The sequence below is a fragment of the Pelodiscus sinensis genome, chromosome 3 (assembly GCF_052426305.1).
Source record: "Pelodiscus sinensis isolate ZL-2025 chromosome 3, ASM5242630v1, whole genome shotgun sequence".
NCBI lineage: Eukaryota > Metazoa > Chordata > Testudines > Trionychidae > Pelodiscus > Pelodiscus sinensis.
In genome coordinates this window covers 78,679,435-78,693,042 of record NC_143054.1, presented here as the reverse complement: position 1 = coordinate 78,693,042, position 13,608 = coordinate 78,679,435, and the positions used below count along the sequence as shown (strand labels likewise).

Genomic DNA, 13,608 nt, shown 5'->3' with positions numbered 1-13,608 from the left:
AAAGTTAGAAAATAAATAAATCACTAAAGATCCTGAACAGAAACTATAAAGATGCCGCCTGAAAACAGAGAGCACCTTTTCCAATCTTCTTTCAAACCAAGCCCACACACCAGTTAATACTTTCCTTGGAAAGGCTTCTTGGGCCATCCTCTTCTGGAATTTTGGCAGAACAAACACATTTACAATAACCCAGTTCACTTCAAGCATCCTTGGCAGGTCTGGCTGCATCTCCAGTTCCCACGTCAGGGCTGCTCAGCCCTCACTTTACATTCTCTTTGTTCAAGCTGGTCTTACTTGCCTTGTATCCAGGTAGGGTAAAGAGCCACATGGCTCTGAGAGTCAGGAGAACCCTCTCACTCCTTTTCAAGCACAGCCAACAAATTCTAACAGGACCAGGTAACATTGACAGCCTGTTACACCTATGCACTGAAGTGCCCATGTCCCATAAGCCTCTAATTTTCCCAGGGCTTCCTGAATAATGTTTTACAACCTCTCATTGCATGTGCTTCTCCTGTTATTTAACACGGAGCCTTCTTAGTCAATCTGGGACCCCACGGAGCCCCATGAACATTCCTGCTCTGAAAAACTTACAGTCTAAGGCACCAAGGGCCTGATCTATACCCCACTGGGAAGGATTCCTGTTGATTTTTGTGGACACTGAATCAGAGCCCCGTTCAGAAAGGAATAAAATATGAGTTTAACAGTCAGTTCAATGGGACATCTCCTGTGCTTAAAGTTAGGCACATGCTTAACGGCTTTGCTAAATCAGGACCTAAAAGAGGAAAGGGAAAGACCTGGCAGACCCATAACTCTGCTACTGGTTGCCTTCTGTCCGATTTAACCAGGACTTGATGTGGGGGTTAGAGGAGGGCACCATGGTGCACTGGCTCCTCCTTGGGTCCTCTTCTAGCCACAGCTGCCCAGCCAGCAGCAATCAGCCATGAGCTCTGCTGCTTGCTGCTCAGACCCACCACTGCGGGAGGCTGCTGTCCAAACACCGGGCCTGACAAAAATCCAAGCATCCTTAATCGGAAACCACCTGTTTCAGTGCTCCCCCTCCTTTTGCTGGCCATTCTTATTCATTCTCCTCCCTCACTCCCATGTTCTACCTTGTTCCTGTGAAACCTTCCTTGTCCTCCCCATCCATCTTGTCCTCCCTTCCCAGGCTTTGCCTTACTAAGTGTTAAGAAGTTTCTCCCTCCTCCCATGCTAAAATTACCACAGCGCCTTGCATCATCTCTGGTGTTTCTCTTCCCACCCACTCAGACTCCAGCACCTGGTCTTTCACTGTCCCCTCATGCTATTGATTCAGATTTTTAAGTGGCCACTTAGAGTTCTGGGTCCTGCACATGCACACACACTAAAAACAGATTCCCCAATGCTAGATAACATCTCCCAGGTCCATTACCCAGTTCCCATGAAACATTTTACCAGCTATCTTTAAAATTTCACATTAGGGACATCCTTGTGAATAATGTCAGCAAATGACAAAGCAGCATTAAACATACAACCAGCTCAACAACAGGCTTGGTGTCCGCTATGGAAATACTACAGTAGTCTATACTAACCATCCAAAATACAGTAGCAACATTAATACAAGAAGGAGTGTTTTGGACAATTACTGTAAGATGTTGCAGTTTATTTATTTTAATAAGGCATGACCAGCTTTTTTTCTGATACACTATTTTTTGTTTTATTTAAGAATTATTATTTATGTGATTGCAGAAGGGTACACAATAAATACCAGTGTGTTATGCCAAAATACTGGAACTTTATGATTGTTTTATTCTAGTTGGGTACTAATAGCAACATACGCACCCTTGCAATACATTTATACCAAAAATCTCCAAATGCTTTCCAATGCTTGGATAACAATAACACTGAGGTACAGATGGGAAAACTGAGTCACGTGTTGATTAAATTATTTGCCCAAGTGTCACAACAAGTTTGGGTACAAAGTTGGAAGCATAATCCAGCTCTCCTGCTGTTACCACTAGACTAGCAGGCTCTCATTTCTTCATACTAGCGTTGCATTTCAGCTAAAATCTGAAAATGTTCTGAAAAATCTAATTCTTCATTCCTGTCCTTCCCCTTCTCAGACTGTAGTTTTACCAAATACAGAACACTTTCAGCAAAGAGAAAGAAGCAGTAAAAGGAACTGAAACAATGGAACTACAAAGTGAGTGGCACTGAAGTTATGAAATATATAATGTAGCCAATCCAACCATTTAAAAATATTGGATCTTCATTGCCTCCAGCCCTAGTTAAGAGAGAATTTTGTCCCTGAGAGATTTAAAATGCGGCTGCAGACAAAAGAAATCAAATAGACTTGTTTCAAAACATCTTTAAGTACTGATTCTCCAAGGCATTGAGCACTCTATTTATTATAGGTATTTGTCTGCCTTCCATCACTTTGGTAAATGCATACTGAACACTGTCTTTAATCTATTTCTGCTCACAACACTTCTGTAAAATAGGGAAATGCCTATGTGCCCATTTCACAGACAGGAAGTAAAGTGATCAGAGAGTCTGAGTGACTTGCCTATGATCACATAGCCTCTGGATCACATTGCCCCCCGGTTTCCCAAGTTCTGGACTAGCACCTTAACATTTCTTTATTTCTCCTTCCAATCTCCATTCACCCAAGTGGGAGCTGAGGAGTCTCATTACATTGTCCATGTCCTCGGCATCACTGTTCAGGCAGTGACACCTTCAGGGACAGATCCTTAGGTGGTATAAATTATCACGGGACCATTGATCTGCTCCTCCATTCTGACCAAGCATCAAGAAGAGGTTTACATAATTAGCGGAGGATGGTCTGGCAAAAATATTCCCTCTCCTGGGTCTTAATGGCTCCACATTTGCTGGCAGCTTTAGGAGAAGAAAGAAAAGCAATGAATTGGAGATCATTCATTATTTATGGGGTCTGCTTTAACGCATTCATTTCTGGCCTCCAGTGTGTGTGCCTGGCATCTTGAGGGACTATGTTATTTTTTGATGCGGGAAAGACAGAAATAAGACATCTTTTTCTAGCTGTTGGTTAACGTTTCTGAGGTTGACTTTCACAGTTACATTCAACATAGTTGGCCTTGTGCTATTTATTTGCTTTATAGGATTTGCACACTAAAGCAACATTTCTGCTAGGAGTCTGTGTATGCATTGTTTAAGTATATGGTGCTCTCTACTAACATGCACAAATCTCGATAAAAACACATTCTGAGCGCCAGTCCAAGATTACATCTATTGATGCGTAGCTCTCGCTTGATTTAATTAGCTCACAAATTGTATGACTTTCTGATGCCATGAGATTTCGATGCATTTTTAAAAGTGACTCCATGCTGAAATGGCAGACAACCAACTTTTATATAGCAACCAGTGCGCTGCATTATTACAGAACAGATGGACAAATGCTTTCTAAATTTTAGCAAACTATGAATTTACAGCCAGGATTTAAATTTATTTTTTTCTGAGATTTGAACAACAAAGACACTTTATTATCACAATATAGAACCTAATGACCCAAGGACTTTTTTTACATAGACAGCTATTTGTTTTTAGTGTCAACATGTTTCTAGAGTCTCATGTCAACATGCTCCATCAGCACATGAATTTTTCTCCTGACACATTGAATGCATCCCTCTTTGTTCTAAGACTTCATTAGAGGTTTTCCTCCTGTTCTAAACTCTTTTTCTGTCTCATTGAACTAGCTGTTGCCATAAATTCTCAAGTAATTTACAGGGTTAAATAGGTTCTGTTTCTCTCACATCTTTTGCTCTTTACATATTGTCCTTTCACTTAGCAAGGGAACAAGTCCCCTAGTGGGTGGGTATAGACTGGCTGTACTGCTGCCCTAACCTCTGTATAAACATATCAAAAAGGAAATGTACATTATAGCTGCAACACAAATCATGACAAATGATAGAATGAAGTGTTAATGTTGACACTTGACCCTTAGCTCTTTTCAGGTCCATCAGGGCTGAGAGAATGATTTTTTTTTCGAGGGTCGGGTGGGGGTGAGGGATGTCAAGGACATAACCAAAACAAATCCATTAAACATTTTTGTTCAATTTAAACCGTAACTGAATTTTTCCTGATTTTCTTGCTGAAATGGGGAAAATAATAATTTCAGGGTAAATGAAATATTTTGTTTGACTTGAAATAAATGCTTTTCAGGTTTTTGTTTCCTGTCACTTTGGGGATATTTGTCATCTCTTTTTGTTTACTTGTTTGTTTTAAAGCAGGACTACTCAACACACAACCCGTGGGCCACGTGCAACCCGCAGCCCATTTGTTTGTGGCCCACGGTGCGGTTTGGATTTACGTGGGGCTTAACATGCAATCTGCAGGTGGGATCCTTTGAATATGGCCTCCACTGGGAACACGCTCCACAACGGCGAGTCAATACAATGGTCTTCTGTTGAGATGCGTTTTAGTAGTTAAATTCCTGGACTGTCATTGCTCATTAAAAGTGCTGTCATCTAGATGGAATTCGGGTAAATACTGTATTTTATTAATACCAGCAGAACTGACTTAAATAGGGCCTGCCTTAATCTTTGTATTCATGCCCGTCAGTGTAAAATAAGATATTTGCATGCATATGCAAACACACTTAAATTGTGGCCCTCGGCATGTGCTGTGAGTATCATTGTGGCTCCTGGGCTTCCAAAGTTGAGTAGCCCTGTTTTAAAGGAATTAGTTACATTTCAAAATGAAACATTTTAAAACAAAAAGTCAAAGTTTTGTTTCAAAATGGCTGAAAAACTCTTTTGACTTTTAATTTTCCCCCCTTTACCAAATTATTCACCTGATTCAATCCCAAATTCACAAATAGTTTTGGTGTCTGAAAAAAACAATCCAGACATGTTTCATTTAATTTACTATTTGCTGAGAAAAGTGCTCCCAACTCTAGTTTTCATTACCTTCAGATCCAAGATCGCTTGCAATATCTCTAGTGTGTGTAACAAGCATAGGCCCTGATCCCATGGTGAGATTTGAATAGAGCCTTGAACCTACTTAATCAGTTAATCCCATTGACTTCAGAAAGCCTCCATGTGGGAACAGGGGACCACCTTGTGGAACCAGTTGCAGGATTACAGCCTTAGAGACAGTTCTGCAATCTTCCGTGATGCTGATTAGTGCGGGTGAGCTCACTGAAACCAACGTGAGTGTAAGTACTACTTAACATGAAGCAGAAATAGGCTCTTACTATTACATAGTAGGGGGTATTAATTTGCTTCCCTCATTCTTCAAAGAGTAGGTATTCCTAGAGGAAAAACATGTCACAGAAGTGTTCAAAGTGAATGCCAGAAGTGTAGCGAGGATTGTCCCTTGGTCGGGACTCTGGACTAAGACTCCAAAGACCAAGGTTTAATTCTCCACTATGCCCCAGCTTTTCTGAGTGTATTTGGGCAAGTCACTTTCAAAAGGTACCAAAGTGACTCAGCTGCCTAATGTACTATTGTTAAAAGCCACTTAAGAGCTGAAGTCTCTCTGCAAAGCAATGGAACATAGGATATGTCTACTCTGCCATTAACAAGCTGTGACTGGCTCAGGCCAGCTGCTCCAGCTGCAAGGCTGTTCAACTGCAGTGTAGACATTTGGGCTCAGGCTAGAGGTCCTGGCTCTAGGACTCGATGAGGTGGATGGGTCCCAGAGATCAGATGCAGCTGCAGTCCAAAGATCTATACCACAATTAAACAGTCTCAGCCTGAGTCTGAATCAGCTGGCAGAGGTCAACCACAGGCATCTAATTGCAGTGTAGACACACCCTATGGCTTCTAGTTGTCTAGATCATTTTTGACAATGGGATTTAGGCACTAAGTCATTTTGACATTTTTTAAAATGTTACCATTAGTCTCTCTGTGCCTCAGTTTCCCACATGTAAAATAGGGATAATTGTACTTCCCTTCTTCAGAGGGAAGTAGCAAGGATAATGTGTTAAAGATGTCAGAGGGGTATTCTTGTAGTCTGTAACTTTAAAAAAAAGAGTAGTCCTGTGGCATCTTATTGCGAGGTTTCCCCTTTTTCTCCACTCACATGTGAGGAAATGGGTTTTGCCCATGAAAGCTCGTGGTATATATATAATCATGTAAAATACTCACTGAAATCAATGACACTTATGTGTGAATAAGAAATATAAGATCAGGGCATGGATCTAATTTACATGTTGTATCATCCATTGGATTGATTTAATTACCGAACATTCTTCCAAAAAAACCCCAACCCCCATCCCAGAATAATTTGCTCTGACATTTCCTCTGCCACATTATCATAATGGTTGGGGCATGGTTAGATATATTCCCACAAATCATTCATGAGCCTTCATTTTGACTCTGCATAAAACCTTTGTATGATTTACAGTGAGAATTTTTCATGTAGTCTACACACTATTTCAACACCTTTGACTGTCTGGCTCTCTCTAGTTTTCATTTTTCTTCCATATCTGTTCTATTTTCTTCACAAGCTCACAGTCAGTCACAGCTCTGGTAAGCTTTACAATAAAAGAGAATCACCCCAAGAAAAAAAGGGTTTTGGCATTAACTATTCACAGACTCATGGACAGCAATAGTTCAGACTGGAATAGTCTGCCTCTAAAGGCATTTAAGCATCAGCAGCACTCTTACTATTTCATCTCCTGGCATTACTGTTATGACCTCAGGCCTTGCCTATGCTACCGTTCGCCATCAAGTTAAGTTACCCAACTTCAGCTACGTGAATAATATAGCTGAGGTCGACATACTTAGATGTGCTTACTGCAATATCTTCACCATGGTAAGTCGACAGCTGTTGCTCTCCTGTCGATGCTGCTTATTCTTCTAGTTATGGTGGAGTACTGGAGTTGATGGGAGAGCACTTGGTGGTTGATTTATCCTGTCTATATTAGATGCAATAAATCGACCCACACTGGCTCACTTGCTACCCATTGATCTAGCAGGTAGTGAAAACGTGCCATTAGATTCCCCCATTCCAACCATCTAGAAGTGGCATTTATTTCTACGTGGATGCTTTACTGCAAATTCAGTTTTCATTAGATTTGCAGAAAACTGTTCGCTGAAACACTAGTGAGCTCACAGCAGTCTAGCACCCTGTTTAGATGCTCTTGAGCACAACCCTGAATGCACCAATGAGGACGAAGATGTAGAAGAAAACCAAGAAGTTTGAGAATGCTCCACGAAAGATGCATAAGCTGACACAGCTGCACTGCTCACCTCATGAAGGGCTCCTTGTGAAAGTGACTCGGGAGGCTTGAGTTCTTGGGGACTCGGGACTAGTGTGTGAGAGTTAAGTTTAAAGCCAGCCCGCTGTAAGTCATTAAGAGGGACTAAGATCCAAACCACAAAGTAGCACTTTTAGATGCCCCTTCTCCAAAAGAAAAAACAAACAAGCAAACCAAATTGGATTGAGAAAAGGAGCACAGAATTCTAGCATAAGGGATGCTAAGATTCAGAACCACAGCTAAACTAACAATTTCACTTTCTGACTTACCACATGGGGGCTATGTCTACATTGCAGGCTTCCTGCGCAAGAACTTTTTGAGGAAGAAATCTTCCGCAAAAAGTTCTTGTGCAAGAGCGTGTCCACACTGCCATGTGCTTTTGCACAAGAGAGAGTCCACACTCCCATGGACGCTCTTGTGCAAGAAAGATCTGATGGCTATTCACAGAATTGCCATCATAGCACCTGAGCTTTTTCCCATAGGGATTTCTTGCTCAAGAAACCCCTGTTGTCCGTCCACACTTGCCTTTTTGCGCACAAGCTCTTGCGCAAAAAGGCTTATTCCTTGTAGAAAAAGGAATAACACTCGCACAAAAAGCCCTGACTTCTGATGATCTACTGTACTTTTTCTTGTGCAAAAATTCATTTGTAGTGTGGATGCTCTGGAGTTTTTGTGCAAAAACTACCATTTTTGTGCAAAAACTCTGCAGTGTAGACATAGCCTTTGCAAAGCGAAACCTGCTCCAGCTTAAGACTTTCCAACACTTATTCCCCTCCGACTGCACCGGCCACCACTGATTTTCATTGTTTCAAAATCACCCGTGGCTCTGAGAAGACTTTATCAATTCTAATTTGAGCATTCAAAAGTTCTCTAAATGTTGAACTAAGTATAATGCTGGAGAATGGACCAGAATGAATCTGCCTAACTCCTGCAGGCCTGACCTATGTGTTGATTTAACATCAGAAGCTGCCATGTTTTATAACCTGCTATCACAGCAAATTTAAAAGTGACAAAGGAAATGCTTTTTGGAACAGTTAGCCTGTAGAGCTTCTTGCCATAAAGTCTCATTAGGAGCAAGAGCTTAGCTCAATTCGGAAACGGATCAAACAACTAGGCCCTGATTCAGCAAAGCACTTAACCAATTCTTAATTTTTAGCATGTTTAAACTCTCTTGTCTCCATTGACCTGAAGCACCATTGTTCATTTTACTTGTTTATAAAACACTGGGTACCCCTCTAGTACTATATATGGATCATTATTTATCGTAATGAATAATGACACAACTAACATCACAGTAGCCTATTTAATCAATGAGCTAGCCGAGCCACTGTCCAAAATGAAATACGACATTTCAAGCTCACACTTTTGCATTCTGCTGCTCCCATGAACCTGGCAAAAAAAAAAAAAAAAAAAAAAAAAAAAAGAGGAAACAATAGCAACTCTGAAATCATCTCATAAATATTTCAGCTCCTGTGAATGGGCTAGTCAGTCCTATGGTTTTGATTTTGCACCAAGAACCACGAGGAATATCAAATGCAGGGGCTTTTGCTGTGTGCCTCCACAATAGGACTGAATGAAAAATAATTGCAATAGTATTATTATTCTGTAGTGTGACAAATCAGCTTGCTTCTTTCCAGCTAGTAAGGAAATGAAGCCCCTGCCTTACAGAGCTCACAGGCTCCTGAGACAAAGGAGGGGTGGGGTATAAGAAAGAATACCCTAACTGTCTGGTGAAGTGTAGATTTGATGTTATTATATATCTATTGTATTGAGCACTCTGGAAAACACTTCCTGGAGGGCAGGACTAGGTTTTATAAACCTCATGGAGAAGTGTGTTTTAAGGAGCAGTGATTGGCTGTGTGGCAGGATGGGTTAGGTAGATAGGTCCAATAGAAAATGCACCAGCTGCAACAAAAAGTTGGGTTTTAGTCTTATTTAGTTAATTATTTATTAAGAGTATAAAAGTGTCACTTTCTAAAGGAGGTGGGTAAATCACTTTGCTAGGATTCAGCAAGTCAGGGTTCTATTCCCAGCTTTGTCACTTTCCTGCTGAATCACCCTGATGAGTTGCTCCCCTTCTTGCACCTCAGTTTCCTCAGCCATAAAACAGCTGTACGACTGGCCATACTGAACTGAGTGACAGTCCCTCTAGCACAGTAAGTTGCTTTCCAGCAGTGACCAATGCCAGAGGGAATGCACAGAACAGGGCAATTTTCAAGTGGTCAATCCTAGCTTTTAGCAATCAGAGGGACACCCAGAGCAGGGGATTACATCCCAGTCCATCTTGGCCTTTCCTCCATAAACTTATCTAATTATTTTTGAACTGCGTTATACTTTTGGCTTTCACAACATCTCCTGGAAATGAGTTCCACAGGTTGACTGTATGTCGTGTGAGGGAGGATTGAGAATGATATCACCCCCCTTTTGTAAAGTGGTTTGAGACCTACCAATGAAAAGCGCTAGATGGTGGCATTATTACACGACTGAGTTCAAGAGATGCTGACCCCTTTTCCTGAAGCAGTAATTGGAAGCAGTCTGTATTTGGGCCATGATCCAAAGTCTATGAATACAGTGGAAACACTCTCATTAACTTCAGTGGATTTTGGATCAGACCATTATGGTTTTACCACTATAATGAAACAACATGGTTGCTGATTTAGGCATATGCACCGATTGGCAAACACCCATCTGACCAATAAACTGTTGGGCAAGAGGAATCTTTGTCAAAGAGTGTCTGTCTCTCCACAAGATCTTGGTCACAATTTGGGGTTGCAGCAAATAGTACTGACTTCCTTAGAACCTTTGCAGACCTTCCCTGATTTCAGTGAAGACTGGTGGGCAGCAATGCAGCTCATCGTGAATACAGATGTGAAAGTTGTTTAATTGCCTCCAAACCACTGTTCTGTAGCATTCTGTAGTTTGTCCTTAAAAAATCAGTTGTAAGAAGAACATCTTGGAACCAGCTGATGCAGAATGTGGAATTCACCCTTTTGTGAGCTGGAGAGTAGCTAATATTCTGTCATGCACTCTTAAAGCTCATCAATGACAGCAAAAGAGAAAATGAGGGTGATGCTTTCAGGACCCATATGTGTTTATTCCAGTTTTTTTTAATTATGAGGAAGCCAACCATCATTTGAGTGGATGGACATTGCCAGATATTATCAAGGCACTCACACTGTACTATTTATTATATGGTAAGTACTCATGATGCTTTTGGAGATGTCTATGCAGCAAATTACTACTTTCCTCTAGCTGGACTTCAGAGCCCACTCTCCAGTCCAAGCCTGACCACCTACATGATATATTTATCCCTGTAGCATGGGACTTGTGAGCCCAAGTCTGTTGACCTGTGCTCTGAGACTCAATGTTCTTGTTTAGTATCAGAGGGGTAGCCGTGTTGGTCTGAATCTGCAAAAGCGACAAGGAGTCCTGTGGCACCTTATAGACTAACTGCAGTGTAGGAGCATAAGCTTTCGTGGGCAAAGACCCACCCTGCATCTGACGAAGTGGGTCTTTGCCCACGAAAGCTTATGCTCCTACACTTCAGTTAGTCTGTAAGGTGCCACAGGACTCCTCGTCGCAATGTTCTTGTTTGGCTGTGTAGATGAATGTCTCTAAATCATACCACAAGGTAAAAGGATTACTACGTGTAACTATGACGCAATTGACATTTATTAGGTAGTAACAACATGACATTAACCAGTAAAACACGTTAAGAACCAAATCCCATTTTCATTATCCCCACTTGAGTCAGTGGGTTTGCACCAGATTTACACATGCGTAACAGAGAGCAAAATTCCCTAAATTATGATGTGGGTAAAGAACCCAATTTCCTGTTGCTTTGAGACTTGTCAACTTATTTAAACCTGAGTAAAGTGTGTGCCATTCTGATTTGTTAGTGTTTTACACTCACTTTGCTCAAGCATAAATAAGTACTCAGTGGGGGTATACTATTGTATCCTGATGCTTAAAGTGTTATTGCACATTGCAAATCAATGTCAGTGTCTTTCAGTTCATTATCTTTCAAAGAGCAAAAGGACTCTGTTGGCTGGAAGTAAAACGATGCGAGGGCAAATTGCTAAGTGGGAGTTAAGTGGAAGTGAAATGTGTGAGATAAAAATACATTGCGTTGTATATATTTTCATTACCCAAATTGGTTATGTCTTACAGCTCAAGTCTCGTGTTCTGATGACTCCTTTAGCAATCTCTCCTCCAAGAAGCACACCAGAACCTGATATTAGTTCAATCCCTCAGGATGCAGCTACAATACCCAATTCAGCTGCCCCACAAGCTCTCACTGGTATGTTGACTCAAATGCCACATTGCAAAGCAGTGGGCAGGTACAGTAGTTTGATAGCTGGGTGCTTGTGCTTTCTTAAACAGACTTAATTCATAAAAAATACAGACAGAAGGATTTAATATGTTTGCCAACTAAACTGGTTGCTAAACACATGGACTAAAGATGGAGCCTTCTAATCTGTAATTTTTTAGAAGACTGTAGTGCATTTTGACTGAATAATGTGAAGGTAGGCTAGGAGAATCAGTGGGCCTGATTCTCCTTTGTTCTGCACCTTGGATAGTCACTTACTTCTGTGCAAAGTTCACGTAAAACAATAACCTTGTGATGTTGTAGCATTTGATATGTACTTTGTACAGGTGGGAATACCTGTACAAGGTACAGAAAAGTGGACACTTGGGCCCATGTATAGAAGTCCTGCCTCTATGTTTTTAAAACAGGTTTGGAACAGATCTCAAATCTGTCCCCCCAGGAATAAATATATCCATAGCGGACTCATGGTGGCACTTGGAAGGTACACTGCCCCCTGTGCCCCGGCAACATTTTAATTGCTAAACAGGAGTCCTCTTTATGCCTCCTCTCTGTTCCTCTGAGTGGCCCTCCCTGCTCTCCCTCCCACCTCTTGCAGGCACCAGTCACCTATGATTATAATAAACCTCTCCCATGCACTTATATTTCTAATATCAGAATTGCTCTGGCACTGATGAAGCCTTAACTGGAATCAGTGGTGTAGTACAAATCTAAGGCACCTGTTAATTTAATTTTGGGAAAAGAAGAAACTTATATTTATTGGAGAGAGAAGAATATGATCTAATGTCTCTGAGTCAGATCCTGAATGATGTAAGTCAATACTAGTTCATTAAAGTCACTTCTGCTTACTCATACCAGCTGAGGGTTGGCCCTTTTTAGCTGACGAGCTTTAACGATTTATGGAAAACATGGGCCTGATTCTTTTCTCACTGACGTTGGAGTACATTAGGAATTACCATTAAGTTAGTGAAGTGAAACTCATGTAAGTGAGAGACAAATCAAGTCATAATTTGGGGGAGGATGGATTTATTCTGAGACTTACATATAGAGACAGGATTGATAATGCTAGAAATAAATAAACTCCAAACCCCTTCTTAGCTCAAGCATGGAAAGAAAAAATATCTCCCTTCTGCTTTGGTAGCAGTCTAATAACAATATAATATTTTGCATTTATTTAGTTCCTCACATTCTGGGTCACAGAGTGCTTTACATATATTAAATAACAGAACTTCACAATACCCTGTGAGATAAATATTGTTTTCCCTAATTTACAGAGAGCTAAGGTCAGGCACAATAGAGAAGTGACTTCTTCAAGTCTGTGGCATTGCTGGGAACAGAATTCAATGAAATTTGAACTCCTAAATCATCTAGGTACTTCCCCTTCAGTCTCCTGAATGTCAGAAATCTAAGTGTCATCTGGGAACCCCTCCTGCCACCAAATCCTTCTTACTCAATCTTATAACCAAGAATAGGGTGCTACAAATAATCAAATCCAGTTTTAGGCAAATGAAGCAGATCCCAGAGCCAAATTCAGAAATACAAACACAGATCAAAATTGAGACTTGATATTCTATTTTATCAGAGGTCCCCAAGCCATGGGGTGGAGGAATGTTTGAGGGGAAGGGTGCAGTGGGGCCCTATCCTTATGGGGGATAGGAAGGGAGTGCTAACCAGCCCTGCCGCATTCCCAGCTCTATACTGGCCCATCCCCTCACCCCAGCTGCAGCCCTGACTCCTGACCCCTGACCTTGCTCCCAGCCTCAGCTCCCAAACATGGCTTGGCCACAGCTCCATACCTGACCTTAGCCCCACTTCCAGCCCTGGTCCTGCCTCCAGCTTGGCCCCCCTTGTCCTTGTCTGCAACATCCCCTCCCCCTCCAGGGCCGTGTCCAGACTCAGGGGTTTTTTCGGGAAAAGTAGCCTTTTCCCGAAAAAACTTCCCCTGCGTCCAGACTCAAGCCGTGTTCTTTCGAAATTATTTCGAAAGAACGCGGCTTTTCTTTCGATGGCGGTAAACCTCGTTTCACGAGGAAGAACGCCTTCTTTCGAAAGTTCCTCTTTCGAA

The 13,608-nt window shown here is 41.5% G+C and overlaps 1 protein-coding gene across 2 annotated transcripts in view; it reads left to right on the top strand.

Annotated features, from left to right (window-relative positions):
- SCML4 (Scm polycomb group protein like 4) overlaps nt 1–13,608 on the top strand; it is a 132,512-nt gene that overhangs the window by 51,687 nt on the left and 67,217 nt on the right. For both annotated transcript variants that reach the window (XM_075923966.2, XM_075923965.2), the window contains exon 3: nt 11,387–11,516. In XM_075923966.2, the coding sequence (XP_075780081.1) occupies nt 11,387–11,516 (130 nt within the window). The remainder of the gene's footprint in view (nt 1–11,386; nt 11,517–13,608) is intronic.